Source organism: Bubalus kerabau, chromosome 1, assembly GCF_029407905.1.
Source record: "Bubalus kerabau isolate K-KA32 ecotype Philippines breed swamp buffalo chromosome 1, PCC_UOA_SB_1v2, whole genome shotgun sequence".
Taxonomy (NCBI): Eukaryota; Metazoa; Chordata; class Mammalia; order Artiodactyla; family Bovidae; genus Bubalus; species Bubalus kerabau.
The window spans coordinates 221,548,989-221,563,770 of record NC_073624.1 but is presented as its reverse complement, the minus strand read 5'-3'; the positions used below and the strand labels follow the sequence as shown (position 1 = coordinate 221,563,770).

At 47.8% G+C, this 14,782-nt stretch overlaps 1 protein-coding gene across 1 annotated transcript; it reads left to right on the top strand.

Moving 5' to 3' along the window:
- Window positions 1–783: 783 nt before the first annotated feature.
- On the top strand, window positions 784–14,181 carry HDAC3 (histone deacetylase 3). Its single transcript, XM_055556143.1, has 15 exons — window positions 784–945; window positions 1,053–1,135; window positions 2,452–2,594; window positions 4,901–4,982; window positions 5,113–5,169; window positions 5,295–5,350; window positions 5,738–5,871; window positions 6,359–6,439; window positions 6,820–6,893; window positions 7,050–7,114; window positions 8,423–8,512; window positions 8,639–8,697; window positions 8,964–9,043; window positions 9,350–9,507; window positions 13,523–14,181. Exons 1-15 carry the CDS (start codon window positions 891–893, stop codon window positions 13,590–13,592), a joined length of 1,287 nt encoding a protein of 428 aa, XP_055412118.1. The 5' UTR covers window positions 784–890; the 3' UTR covers window positions 13,593–14,181.
- Window positions 14,182–14,782: the final 601 nt, after the last annotated feature.

Here is a 14,782-nt window from a genome sequence, read left to right as displayed (position 1 = left end):
CCTTGCTTCCTTCCCCTCCCCCCTTCGCCGCCTCAAGGGCTCCGGGCTGCGGCTGCAGATACCCGTGCCGCGGCAGGGGTGGGGGGAGGGAAGGATGGAAAGGGATGAGGGCTGGTTGGGACCGGCGACAGGCTCCGGACAACTCCAGCCGTGGAAAGGGAAGGAAAAGGGGGGCGCTGCCGCAGCCGCTCTGGATCTCCAAAAGCCTTCGACCGCCGGCCAGGGACCAGGGGGCGGAGCCCAGGTGTGCGGGGCGGAGAGAGAGAGCCTTGCGCGCTTCTGAGCGCAAGTGTGGTGCGCGCGTGACTGCGCAGCCCCCCCACTGCCGCCCGGCGACGGTGCGGTGCCGAGTCTGGGTCCGGGTGAGGAGGACGGGCAGTCAGGCGAGAGCGCTCTCCACCGGTCTATCGGGCACGCCTGGCTTGGCTCCAGCCCTCAGATGCCCCGGCTGGAAGTGTAGCTGGGAATCTTCCCCAGCGGGCCGGGGGAAGCTGGCTTTCTGCACCTGAGAGGGTCAGCGTGGCCGGTTCTCCGGAGCCTCCTAGAGAGGCGACACGGCCTGCGCCCCGCTTGGGACAGGTAGCTGGACAGGATGGCTCGGCTTCCCGAGGATTTGACCCCCGCCGGGAAGGAAATGGCCCTGTCATCCTAGGACCGATGCTACTGTCCTCCGGCCAAGCCCAGACTCTCACGCCCCAGACCTAGAAGGGCGGAGCAAGCTGAGGGCGGAACTCCGCAGGAGGCGTGGCCTGGGCGTGGTCTAGGGGAGTCGGGCTTGGGTTTCCTGGTTCCGCAGAGGCAGGCAGCGTGCTTACGCAGCACGCAAGGCCGGGGGTGGGGCAGGCGGCCAGGCTGGCGGCGGAGGCGCGGGGCCTGGTCCCGCCGGCACCATGGCCAAGACTGTGGCCTATTTCTACGACCCCGACGTGGGCAACTTCCACTACGGTGAGGGAGTAACATTGCACTCGAGGGATTTCGGGACGCGGAGGTTTCGAAGCCGGGCCTACAACTCCAGGGATGGGTACTGACGAACTCTCTTCTCCCACCCCCAGGGGCTGGTCACCCTATGAAGCCCCATCGCTTGGCATTGACTCATAGTCTGGTCCTGCACTACGGCCTCTATAAGAAGATGATCGTGAGTCTCACGGCTTCTGCTGGGGATTGAGGGTGGGGACGATCTGCGGCCTTAGGGATAGGTAGGCTGCACTGAATGCATCAATAGTGACCCACCCCTGGCAGGGGGGAGGTGGATAGAAGGAACCAGGAGCACCCCCATATGCAGAGTGTTGGTGGGTGCATCCACTGACTTAATGAAAGTTAGTTTTTAGGTCGGCCACCTTCTGACCTCAAGTGGACCAAACTTTGGCCTACGGTTAGGGTGGAGTGGAGCTGGTTTGCAGACACAGAGTATTTCCCTCCCTTGCATCTTAGGACAGTTCTGTGGCCTCAGAGAAGGGAAAGCGGCTGGCTTTGGATGTGAGGTTTACCCTCATTTCCCACCCCTTTTCCTCTGCCATCTCTCTCCACCGCCAAGCTAGAGTTCTAGGGAGGACTTCGCAGCCCTGTGTGTAAATGTGTATGTGTGTGGAGGACAGTAGGAGGTGTCCTGGATTTTCCCTTTTCAATCTAGAATACCCCCGCCCACACACAGAGTTCCACTTAATTACTACTCATCCCTCCATCTCCCCCTGTATACACATCCTGTCTGTCCCTGGCTTGGAATTTATAACAGTGTGATATGGGATCATAACATACGGCCCTTATGCATTGCAAGGGGAATTAGCCAGTAGTATGAATGAGTGTCCACTGCTCGCGCTGAGCCACAGACTAGTGAATTGATCATAGAAACGACTGAGGTGATGTTAATGCCTGAATCTCTGACTCTTGAAATTGTTTGCCTATGTGTGCCTATGAGCATTTTCTGGGGAGGGAAAATTTTTTGCTCTTGTCCAATTTATAAAGTGTGTAACCCTCTCAAGACATAATAAATCTCTGGCTTAGCACCTGGGCATCTTGAGTTTTAATTAGAAGGTTGTTGTGTGTCCCATATTATTTGATTCCAAAATTAAGAAGAACTCAGAGGAGAGAGAGGACCGAGTCAGCATCCAGGGGAGATGAGTATGAAGAGAATCAGGAATAGGAGAGCCAGGGAACAGGGCAGATGAAGGGAGTTAAGGTTTGAGAAGGGAGAAAAGGCTGGGCTGGAGTTAGGAAGGAAAAGGCAGGCCCAGTGGTCTTTAGAGGGCTTGATCATAAGAAACTCCCAAGCTAATCAGAGTCTCCCTTCTTCATGGACCTTGGTCTCATAGAATAACAAGGATTGGGGGGAGGGGGCGAGGGGACTGCTGTGTGTGGTTTTGGATAGTCCCCAGGGCTGGGCTCATTGTGGTCAGTCTCAGCTGGATGAGTAGGACTGACCCTGCCTGACTTTTCTTGTGTTTCCCTCTCAAGGTCTTCAAGCCATACCAGGCCTCCCAGCATGACATGTGCCGCTTCCACTCTGAGGACTACATTGACTTCCTGCAGAGAGTCAGCCCCACCAATATGCAAGGCTTTACCAAGAGCCTTAATGCCTTCAATGTGGGCGATGACTGGTAAGGGGAGAACTGGGACCTTTGATGCCAGGCACCTTGATGCCAGGCATTTCAGTGAGAATACTCAAGTGAGGTCTTATGGCAGCAGTGGGAAGATATGTAGGGGTGGGGAGGAGGGGATACTTGTCAATGAATCATCATTTACTTGTTTGCTTATTCAACAAATATTGATTGGTTATTGGCTCTAGGCCAGGCCCTGTGCTAAGTGCTAGGGATGCAATGATAAACAAAGCAATACAATTTTAAACCTTATGCTAAGTCCTCTAGAGGAGCGGTACATGACAGACTATGAGAGGGCAGACATGGGAGAATTATCTAGCCTGGGCTGGGGCGGGTCAGTGGCAGCTTCCTAGAGGAAGTAATGAAGATTGGGCTGAGTTCTAAAAAAAGTAGGAAGTAATTAGGTGAAAGATAGCTGGGAGGATGGAGGATGAGGGGAGGAATGGGAAGTAGGGACAACATGCCCTAAGGGTCTGCATCAGGACAGAGTGTGACTTATTTAGGGAACAGAAAAAAGGCCACCCAAAATCTGAAGGGTGATCTGAATTGTGTCTAAAGAGATAGGTAGGGCCTTTAAAAAATAAACAGCCCTATTATGAATTGGGGTTTTTAACTTCTGGAGTAGGGAGAAGTCATTGGAGGGTTTTAAAAAGCAAGAGAGTGTTTAGGTACGACCACATTTATATTGAGCTTATTTCATATGAGAAGTCAGCTCAGAGTTAGGTCTTGTGGGGAAAAGGTGGCCAACAAAGATAAGCCATGATCCTTGCTTCCATTCTAGTCTGCATCCACTAAAAGAGAGTGGCCACAACAGCTGCCATCTGCTCCATTCATTTTTAAACTTTTTATTTATTAGGGAAAATTTTAAACATTTCTGCAAGTAGAATAGTACAGTGAACCCCCATCTATCCATCACCGAGCTGCAACACTTAGAGCAGATGGCTAATCTTGCTTCAGCTGTGTCCCCGCCCGTTAGGTTATTTTAAAGCTAATTTGAGATGTCACTCCCTTTTGTCTATAAATATGTTACTCTATATCTCCAAATGATACTCTTTAAAAAAACACATAGTATCATCACACCTGAAAAATCAACAGTAATTCATATCATCAAATATGCAGTTAGTACTTAAATTTCTCCAATTTTCTCACATTTTTTTCTTGTTTGCAGTTGATTTATTTAAATTAGGATTTAAACAAGGTCCACATATTGTATTTGGTGGCTCCATCTCGTAAGACTTTTAACCCTTAATGTTTCCTTCTCGCCTTTGAATTTATTTATTTATTTTTGCCATGCCTTGGCTTGCAGGACCTTAGTTCCCTGACCAGGGATCGAACCCAGGCCCCCAGCATTGAAAACATGGAGTCCTAACCACTAGATTGCCAGGGAATTCCTTGAATTTATTTTTTGAAGAAATGAGGCTGTTGATCCTATAATTTCCTACAATAGCTACAGTTTCTTGAGTAATTTACTCTGCTGTGCTGAGGATTCCTGGTATATCCACTTAATTCTTACACCAACCCTGAGATGTAATAGTCCTTTTCATGATGGTAAGCATTAAGTACATACATTGAAATTTGAGGAGATTTTGATAACTTAGCCTGGACAGTGGCAGTGGCGGGATCAGGTCCAGAGGCTAGGTTTTTAAACACTACACCAATTGGTTTCCCCGAAAGAGCCTACCAATAGAAGCAGCCTCAGCTGGAGGATTGAGGCCGACTCCTTAGGCTGGCACTGAGCGCCTTCCCAACCTTATCCCCACATCTCTGCTGCACAGGGTGTCTTCTCAGAATACCCTTTGTTCTCCAGTCAGCCTCTCCAGGGCCTTCGCAGCCTTCAAGCCACCACAAAGCTTCATGCCATGAAGGCTTTCTTGACCACACCAGCCCCAGAGGTCTGTCCCGCACACACTACCCTGCTCATTGGGTCGTTGAGGCACATGCTGTCTTGGGAGCTTCCTTGTTTTTTTGTGTTATTGCTCCTGCTAGTTTTGAGTTCACTTTATAGGGCTGGGAATGTAAGGTCCACCCTCAGGCCACAGCCTTGGGCCCTGGGAATGCTCTTGGTGCAATTGGCACTACTGTCACTGCGCTTCTCTACTTCCCCTCCAGTGCCTTGAACAAGTCTCAGTATGTGGTTTGGTCCAAAATATTTGTTGAATAAATTTGCAGATAACTTGGGTACATATGTAGGAGGGGCAGACGGGGTTATTGAAGAAAGGAGACTAAAGGGCTTTGGGCTGGGGAGAAAGGTGAAGGAAGGAAGTGGACAGAGGAAAAAGGGCTCCGACTTGCTCTTCTTCCTGCAGCCCCGTGTTTCCCGGGCTGTTTGAGTTCTGCTCCCGTTACACAGGCGCATCTCTGCAAGGAGCAACCCAGCTGAACAACAAGGTAGCTGTACCCTGAGTCCTGTTTCCCCCTTCCTGTGGGTCCCTGAATCCCAGGCCTTAACCATGATCCTGAGCTCTCAGCTTTGGGGGTGGGCAGGAGAAGGACTATGAGTTGGGTGTTTGTCTTTCAGATCTGTGATATTGCCATTAACTGGGCTGGTGGTCTGCACCACGCCAAGAAGTTTGAGGTGAGTGAGGAGGTAATGGGGCAGACAACAGCTCTGCTAGGGTAGGAGGTCAGGATGGCAGTCGGGGGGCAGCTGGGTGGAGGAATTGTTCCTCTTTGTAATACCACTATACTATCTTACCATAGGCTTCTGGCTTCTGCTATGTTAATGACATTGTGATTGGCATCCTGGAGCTGCTCAAGTAAGTAGCCCGGGAGGAGATGGGGCCACTTACGAGGCTCTTGGCTGAGGTCTGAGACTGTCCTGGCCCTGACCCTGACCTCAAGCCCCACACTAGCTTCTCCCAAGTTCTTGATGCTTTTCTCAGGCTGCCTCTTCCTGTGCTCTGCTGCAGATTCCCCGCTGCCTGCTCACATTTCAGCCTTCTCTGCACATCCCTCTCCTGTCCCTGCCTCCAGGCTGGAGCCCCAGGGTTGCCCTTAGGGAACTGGTAGTATTAGGTTTCAGGTGACTTGGGCCAAAGTAGACTCTTCATAATTTCTGGCCTTGTGTTTGGGAGGAGTGGGTTGGGGGCTTGTCTTCCTGGGGTTCACCTCTGCCTCAGACGCTGGCTTTGCCTTCACCCCAGGTACCACCCTCGGGTGCTCTACATTGATATTGACATCCACCACGGCGATGGGGTTCAGGAAGCCTTCTACCTCACTGACCGAGTCATGACAGTATCTTTCCACAAATATGGAAACTACTTCTTCCCTGGCACAGGTATGGAAATAGGAATGCCTGTCCCCTTCATACTCCTCAGCTCTTACCATGACTGCCTCCTCCACAGGCTCAGGTCTCAGTTCAGTTCAGTTCAGTTCAGTCTCCTCCTTGGAGAAACCTTTCCTGATCACCCTGTTACTCTGTCACATCACTCTGCTTTTTTCTTTTCAAGCACTGATTGCTGTTTGAATTTATTGTGGGGTTTTGTTTTGTTTACTGTCTCCCACCTAATCATGTCTACCTCCCAAGAATATGAGCTTGGTGGGATTTCATTTATTTTGTTAGTTCTTTTTCCTGCTGTATCCCCATACCTAGTTCACAGCTTGGCTCATAGTAGGCCCTCTGAGAGTATCTGCTGAATGAATGCAAGCTGCAAGACTACTGTTTGAGGGTGTATGTGGCGGATGTACATAGATGGAGTGAGAGGACCTCAGAGTACATGGTGGGGTTGAAGCAGCTGGCGCCCCCACCCCCCTGTCCCCCACAGGTGACATGTATGAAGTTGGAGCAGAGAGTGGCCGCTACTACTGCCTCAACGTACCCCTGCGGGACGGCATTGATGATCAGAGTACGTACTAATGTCTTCTTCCTGCTCACTAGGCTCCTTCTCTCTCTCCCTCCTTGAGTTAACCTCTTCTGCCTGGTATTGTCTACTGTTGGGCCAGGTGTCCTTCAGGATGAATGGCCTTCAGAGGGACCATGAACTCCCCGGAAATTGTATGCAACATATTGTGTGTATGTGCATTTTTCTGGGAAAAAGGTCATTAGCTTCCATCAGTCCCTCCAGAAGTCTCATGAACTTTCCCACCCAGAAGTTCGGAACCAATGGTTGTCCCTTTGGGTTGCCCCTTCCCTGGGCTACACGCTCTCTGAACCCCCTTTTTCCTTTTGTTCCCTGTCTCCCCATCCCCTTGGGGTGCCAGGTGCCCATCTTTGGCCCTCTCCCAGGTTACAAGCACCTTTTCCAGCCAGTTATCAACCAGGTGGTGGACTTCTACCAACCCACGTGCATTGTGCTCCAGGTAATACTGTCCGTGCCTCCTCAGGCACTCAGGCTTGAGGGAAGAGAGCAGGAAAGAGGAGAATCCCTAGGCTGGTGGGGGAAGGGAAGTGAAGGACATTGGTGACATTCTGAGTAGTTCTCTTACTGCAGCTACCTGGGGTTTTGATTTTTGCAGTGTGGAGCTGACTCTCTGGGCTGTGATCGATTGGGCTGCTTCAACCTCAGCATTCGAGGACACGGGTGAGAACTGCTCTTCTTCCACTCCTCCAGGTTTTCAAGTGGCCTTGGGCCTCAATCCATGGAACAGGGGTAGCTGGGAAACAGGCCTCACCTCCTTTTGGGACTCAAAAATAGCTACATGTTGTACTTTGAACCAGAAGTATCATCTTGAGCAGTGTTCCCCAGTTGGCAAAATTCACATTAGGTTTTTATTAAGCACCTGTTGTGTTCCAGGCATTGTACTAGGAGATGGGGAAGCAGTCAGGGAACTCCCATGGAGTTTACGGTTCAGCCTAGGAAACAGGCAAAACTATAAGTAAGCAAACAAGATAGGCAGATTGTTATAGATTCTATGGAAGAAAAAGATAGAAAGCTAAGATACGGGATAACAGTGGAGAATCTACTTTAGATACCATGATTTGGAAAGAATTTTCCAAAATTCTGAGCTGAGACCTGGAGCCTAAAAGGAGTGAGCCGTAAGAGGAACAGAGAGTGGTCCATCCCAAGCGGTGAGAAGAGCACATGCAGACACACTGAGACAGGGCAGAGGGGTATCGTGGAGGAGATGAAGTAAAATCAGTCAGGTGGAACACAGCAGGCTGGAGGTGGTTTGAGGTGATGTCTGAGAAGTCGGCAGCATTGGGGTCGTGCAGAGCCTTTAGACCTTGCTAAGGAGTCTGGATTATATTTCAGATGTGTTAGGAAACTGTTGACAGGTTTTAACCAGGGAAGTGACATGATCCAGCTTTCCCTGTCAGTTCAGTGGTTAGGACTCTGCACTTCCACTGCAGGAGGCATGGGCTTGACCCCTAGTTGGGGAAGTAAGATCTCACATGCCTTGTGGCACAGCCAAAAAAAAAAAAAGCCAACTGCTCTGAGTGCTGAATGGAGAAAGGTTTGGGGTGAGGCTGGGCACATAGGAGTGGAAGTGGGAAGACCAGTTAGGGAGCTCTTGGTGTTGTCATAGGGGGCTAAGTTGGAGGAGGTGGCAGTGGAGAGAGGTAGGTGATGTGAGTTATATTTTGGTGGCTAAACTGACAGCACTTGCTGGTACATTGGTGAGACTAGTTGATTAACAGGTGGGGTGCCAGGGTGGGTGCTGAGCAGGACAGAGGTGAGAGTGCACTCTGTTTTAAATTTCACTGAGACACAATGTGCAGACAATAAAGTGCACATATCTCAGGGATATAACTCAATGATTTTCACTACCAAGATCAAGATACAGAACATTTCTAGTTTCCTTGTGCCCCTTTCCAGTTAGTCTCTAGAAGTGTGTTCTCTGGCTTTTGGTAACTTCCTCCACCCCATTACTCTGGTTTCTTTTAACAGGGAATGCGTTGAATATGTCAAGAGCTTCAATATCCCTCTACTGGTGCTAGGTGGTGGTGGCTACACTGTCCGGAATGTTGCCCGCTGCTGGTGAGCATGCCCCCATTTTTCCTCCTCTCCCTTGTACAGTGTGAGCTAGGGGCTCTCCCTGAGAGATGGCCAGCGGACCTTTCAGCCCACTTGCTCAGCCTGCCCTGCTCTGCTGGTTGGTTTCAGGACATATGAGACATCGCTGCTGGTAGAAGAGGCCATTAGTGAAGAGCTTCCCTATAGCGGTAAGGACCATCCCACACATGCAAGGGGGACCATGCCCCCATAGCAAGAAGGCCATTCTCACAAGACCATAGAATGGCCTGGTTTGAAAGTGGGTGGGAAGTTTGACTTTCTCAGAGTTCTGCAGACTAAACCCCTGGGCCCAGAGCGGGGAAAAAGGTTGAGCAGATGTTATATGGGGGTTTTGGATGGAAAGGAAGGAGATAGGCAACTCTTGGGACCTGCCTGTGTCTATGGGAGCCATCATGTCTCCTGCTTTTTCCCCAAGAATACTTCGAGTACTTTGCCCCGGACTTCACGCTCCATCCGGATGTCAGCACCCGCATCGAGAATCAGAATTCACGCCAGGTCAGCAGCTTGGAGAAGCTGAGCACAAGGGTGGAGGAGCCCAGGAAAGGTCCAGGATGTGGGAAATCAGAGAAACCAGGGAAGAGAATCTCAGCCATCACTATCTCTGTTATCAGCTAGGAGGCAGCCCCGGTGAAAGCACAGGCAGTCAGGGTTGGGAGGAGGGACAGTTACCAGCTGGGGGATTCCAACTAAGATGCAAAATGGGACTGCAGCTAGGACTGCAGGGACAAAAGGCAGCTACAAGCATTGACATCCTGGGAGTCACTGGGAGCTGCTCATTGTCTATTCCTCATCCCCAACCAGTATCTGGACCAGATCCGCCAGACAATCTTTGAAAACCTGAAGATGCTGAACCATGCACCTAGCGTCCAGATTCACGATGTGCCGGCAGACCTCCTAACCTACGACAGGACCGATGAGGCTGATGCGGAGGAGAGGGGTCCCGAGGAAAACTACAGCAGGTCTGGAGCAGGGACATAAGAGCAGGGAATTCCAGCAAGCTTTGGGGGAAGTTAAGAGGGAAAAAGTAAGTTAGACAGCATTAGTCTAATTGTCCTCAGTTTACCTTCTTCAGTATACAACCATCCCATACTTTTTTTTTTTGCCCTGATTTAATGATGTAAGTGACATACATTTATTATAAAACTTTTCAGTTCAGTTCAGTTGCTCAGTCGTGTCTGACTCTTTGTGACCCCATGGACTGCAGCTCACCAGGCCTCCCTGTCCATCACTAACTGCCAGAGTTTACTCAAACTCATGTCCATTGAGTCGGTAATGCCATCCAACCATCTCATCCTCTGTCATCCCCTTTTCCTCCTGCCTTCAATCTTTCCCAGCATCAGGGTCTTTTCCAGTGAGTCAGCTCTTCACATCAGGTGGCCAAAGTATTGGAGTTTCAGCTTCAACATCAGTCCTTCCAATGAATATTCAGGACTGATTTCCTTTAGGATGGACTGGTTGGATCTCCTTGCAGTCCAGGGCACTCTCAAGAGTCTTCTCCAACACCACAGTTCAAAACCATCAATTCTTCTGCGCTCAGCTTTCTTTATAGTCCAGCTGTCACATCCATACATGACTAGTGGAAAAACCGTAGCCTTGACTAGATGGACCTTTGTTGGCAAAGTAATGTCTCTGCTTTTTAATATGCTGTCTAGGTTGGTCATAACTTTTCTTCCAAGGAGTAAGCATCTTTTAATTTCATGGCTGCAGTCACCATCTGCAGTGATTTTGGAGCCCCCCAAAATAAAGTCTCTCACTGTTTTCACTGTTTCCCCATCTATTTGTCATGAAGTGATGGGACCAGATGCCATGATCTAAGTTTTCTGAATGTTGAGCTTTAAGCCAACTTTTTCACTCTCCTCTTTCACTTTCATCAAGAGGCTCTTTAGTTCTTCTTCAATTTCTGCCATCAGGGTGGTGGTGTCATCTGCATATCTGAGGTTATTGATATTTCTCCCAACAATCTTGATTCCAGCTTGTGCTTCCTTCAGCCCAGCGTTTCTCACGATGTACTCTGCATATAAGTAAAATAAGCAGGGTGACCATATATAGCCTTGACGTACTCCTTTCCTGAGTTGGAACCAGTCTGTTGTTCCATGTCCAGTTCTAAGTTTCATGTTCCGTGTCCAGTTCTAAGTCCATGTTCCAGTTTCTGTAGATTACAATTGCACTGTTCAACATTTATATATAAACACAAGGGCACACATACACTCATTTTCAGTGTTGTGCGGCCTTTTTTTTTTTAAATAAAAGTTGGATCATTCTGTACATGTTCTACAATTTCCAAGTTTTTTTTTACCAGTGTATCTTTCTGTGCCAATATATATAAAAATCTGCTTCATTATTTAATTAGTTGTATAATATTCCATTGTGTGGACATAGCATAATTTAACCAAGTGCCATTGACAGACATTTACATTATTTCCTGTTTTTTTTCACTATTACAAAGAATGTAGCAGTGAATCCCCGTAAATATACATCTTTGAGTGCTTGAATGGGTTAGATTCCTGGACTTGTTGTTGCTAGGTCAAAGGCTGTGTGCAGTAAAGTTTTTTTTTATTTGTTGCCAAACTGCCTTCCAGACAGTCTATAACAGTTTATATTCTTGCCAGCATTTTACTAACTCCTTCCAGATTCCAAGCTGGACAGGTCACTGTACATATACTGCTGTTGTAAGGCCCTTAGATTTCTTTCCTCTGTTAATTTTTTCAGGTGTGATAGTTGTATTGTGTGTATGTGTGTTTTTCTAAATATCTTTACCTTCCTGAGATACATATTAAAATATTTACAGATGCACTGAATTAGGGGAAAAAACAACCAGAATAGACTTAAAAAAACCACAAAAGCTGAAACAAGCTTTTCTGAAAAATGAAGGAAAAAGACAAGAGAACCCAGAAGTGCAGAAACAGATGCATTTAATAGAGAACAGATTTCCTTATGTGACTGGGGATAACCACAGCTGGATGTTTGCAGGACACCTGGTCCTGCTCCCACGCACTGTTAAGAAGTCTGAGTCGACTCTGCTGCAGAGTCTGATGGGCTTCTCAGTCCTTTCCAGAATTTTCTCTCTGTCTTAAGAGTTCATACTTCCAGATCTCTCCGCTGGACCTGGGCTTTACAGCTTAGACTCTTGGGACCACTCCAACCCTTCTCCTCCATGTGCACCCCTTCATTTCCTCTCTTGGTTGAGGATGTATCTGAATATCTGGCCTCAGGGATCATTTTTGACCCCTCATCTCCATCTCAGCTTCTCCAGGTCTCTGAGGCTTGACTTCTGGAAATTGATCTTCTTAAAAATCTGTTTTTCAGTTTCTTCCTTTTGGAAAAGTTTGTTTTTTTCATCTGTGATTCCAGGCTGGTATCTGGGCCTTGTCTTTGCATTATACAGCCTGTTCTCAACAGCCAGCAGAAGCCTCTGGCCTCTTCCTGTCCTAAGCCCTGTTACTGTTGGACTACCCACTGAGTTCCTTATCTTTGATGCTTGTAGCATATCAGCTATATAGGATATGATATTTATATTAAATTATACATGATACAATGCCATCAAGTCTTCATTCTCTTGCCATCCGACAACCCTGAGAGGTGCTATTCTTAAATTAACAGAAGAGGAATCTAAGGTTCAGAGAGGTTAAGTAGCTTTCCAAAGTTCTCACAGCTAGTTAAATACCAGGGCTGAGATTCAAACCCGAGTCTCTGACTCCTCACCTTTTACCCTTGCACACTTAGAGGTAACTGAGACTCTGCTCTCCAGGCAGAGGGAGTCTTTCCTGATTTTGTTCCCCACTTCTCTTTGATGACTTTCTCCCTTCTTTCACAGTTAACAGCTGTGGGCAAGATAACTTAGTTATTCATATTCTCCCAGAGAATAGTTTTCCAAAAAGACATCAGAATTGGGTACATATCGGGCCTTGTATCGCTTTCATATCCCTTCACCCACTACATACAGGTGTACAGTATGTCATTCCTCTCCTTGGAGAAGGCTATGGCACCCCACTCCAGTACTCTTGCCTGGAAAATCCCATGGACGAAGGAGCCTGGTAGGCTGCAGTCCATGGGGTCGCTAGGAGTCGGACACGACTGAGTGACTTCCCTTTCACTTTTCACTTTCATGCACTGGAGAAGGAAATGGCAACCCACTCCAGTGTCCTTGCCTGGAGAATCCCAGGGATGGGGGAGCCTAGTGGGCTGCCGTCTATGGGGTCACACACAGTCAGACACGACTGAAGTGACTTAGCAGCAGCGGCAGCAGCAGCAACTCCTCTACTAAAAGTGCTCCTTTCTATTGCGCTTAGAAGAAAGTCCAAATTTCTGACGATGACTTTAAAAGGCCCTGCATACTGGCCCTTACCCTCGTCCCTGGTCTCATTTCTAATGACTCTCTTTCTTATAGCTGTCTTGACCTCCTTCTCTCACTTCTCTCACCTGTCTTCTTTATAACCTTATAACTTCTGTACTTGGTTTTCTTACAGCTTGAAGTGGTCTTCCTGAGATATTTGCCTGTCCAGCTTCTTAGTCTTCAGGTCTTACCTTGTCAGAACAACTGTTCCTAATAATCCTGTCTGAAATTTTACCCTTTTCCTCTCATAACTCTTAGTCACGTCCCTTTATTTCATTTTATTCATAGTGCTTTCCACCATCTGAAATTACCGTGTTTTTGTTTTTACTCTGTTAGTTATTGTCAGCCTCATTTATTAGGTAAGTTTTTTGAGGATAGGCAGAAATGTCATCTGGTTTATTCTCTCCTGTCTCGCTAAGGCTTATGACAGTGTCTGGCACAGAGTAGTCTGTCAGGAAATGTTTATTGACTATGTGAGTGGATGAATGAATAGCAAGCAGTCTCTACCAACAGAAGGAGAGGAGTGGTTCCCTGACAGTGGGGGCCTAAGAAGTGGCTCCAGACAGGGTGCCTACGTGGGAGAAGACGGAACTTGGAGAGTGGGAGCCTGACCTCTCTTTCTCTCTTCCCTTGCTTTGTAGGCCAGAGGCGCCCAATGAATTCTATGATGGAGATCATGACAATGACAAGGAAAGCGACGTGGAGATTTAAGAGGAGCTGGGCTTGCTATGTCCCCAGGAATTCCTTTTTATCTCTTGGTTGGGTGGGAGGGAAAAAGTGTGGTTTTCCCACCCCTGGTCAGGTTACTTTCAGAGCTTTTACCAACCCTGGGGGAGGGTTTGGAGACCACATCTGGTTCTTGAATCAACTGTCCCCTTTCTTCTCTCCCTCAAGGCCTGAGAATGGTACCTATTAAGGATTGAATAGGGACAAGGATATCCATCTCTAGGACAGCCTGGGCCTGGGCCTGGGCCCTGGAGGCCAGTCCTAGCCCTTTTGGCTCACTTATTCCTTCCCTACTTCCCTCCAATCCGGAGACTTTAGGAGTGAAGGGGCAGACAGGAGTAAGGTTGCCTTTGACCTCCTCCTCTCCTGGGTTCTCCTACTACAGGCCTTGCTTCCAGTGCAGATGAAGAGTAAAGGATTTTAGGGGGCTCTGGCTCCTTAACATCCTAACCCAGATGATGGGAAGTACGGTTTTGAGATGGGGGAGGATGTGAAAATGTCTTGTTCTGACTTTTGGTTTTATGTCCATTTTACCACTCTTTTTACCCAATAAACTAAGTTGGTATTTTTTGTACCTTTTGCCTTTCTAGGAGTATTCTTTTTACTAGCTGCGTGTGTATGAAGAGAGGAAATGGGATGATGATGTATATAGTAAAAATCATAGTTAACATAGTTAACACTTACATTAGTACCAGTGCATATGGATTTTACATGGATTATCTTACTCATATATAGGGCATTAATAGAGCATTTTAATTAAGAGTTAGACAAACCTGGGAAGATTAGTAGCTTAAGAGAGGGAATAGAGGATGACTTCAGGTTTTTAGTCCTGGTGTTTGGATTGGTGATGCTAGTTAAGATACACTGAGGAAACATGTCAGGTACTTAACACAGTGCCTGATATAAGCAGTTGCTCATTATCTTCATTGTTTATGTGAAGAATGATGCTGGATACTATAGTAGCCACAAATTTGGACTCTTCCCTGGAGTTTACAGTCCAGTAGGAAGGGAGAGAAATGCTTTAGTAGATGTAGACAATGGTATGGGAAAGAAGAGTGATACCTGGATCACTCCTTCCATGCTTTGATCCTGTCTGTTTCTCAACACTCTAGCTTAGAAAGTAAGTAGCTGTTTGGGACTGTTTTGAACAAATTGAGTTTGAAGTGTGGGCTGGG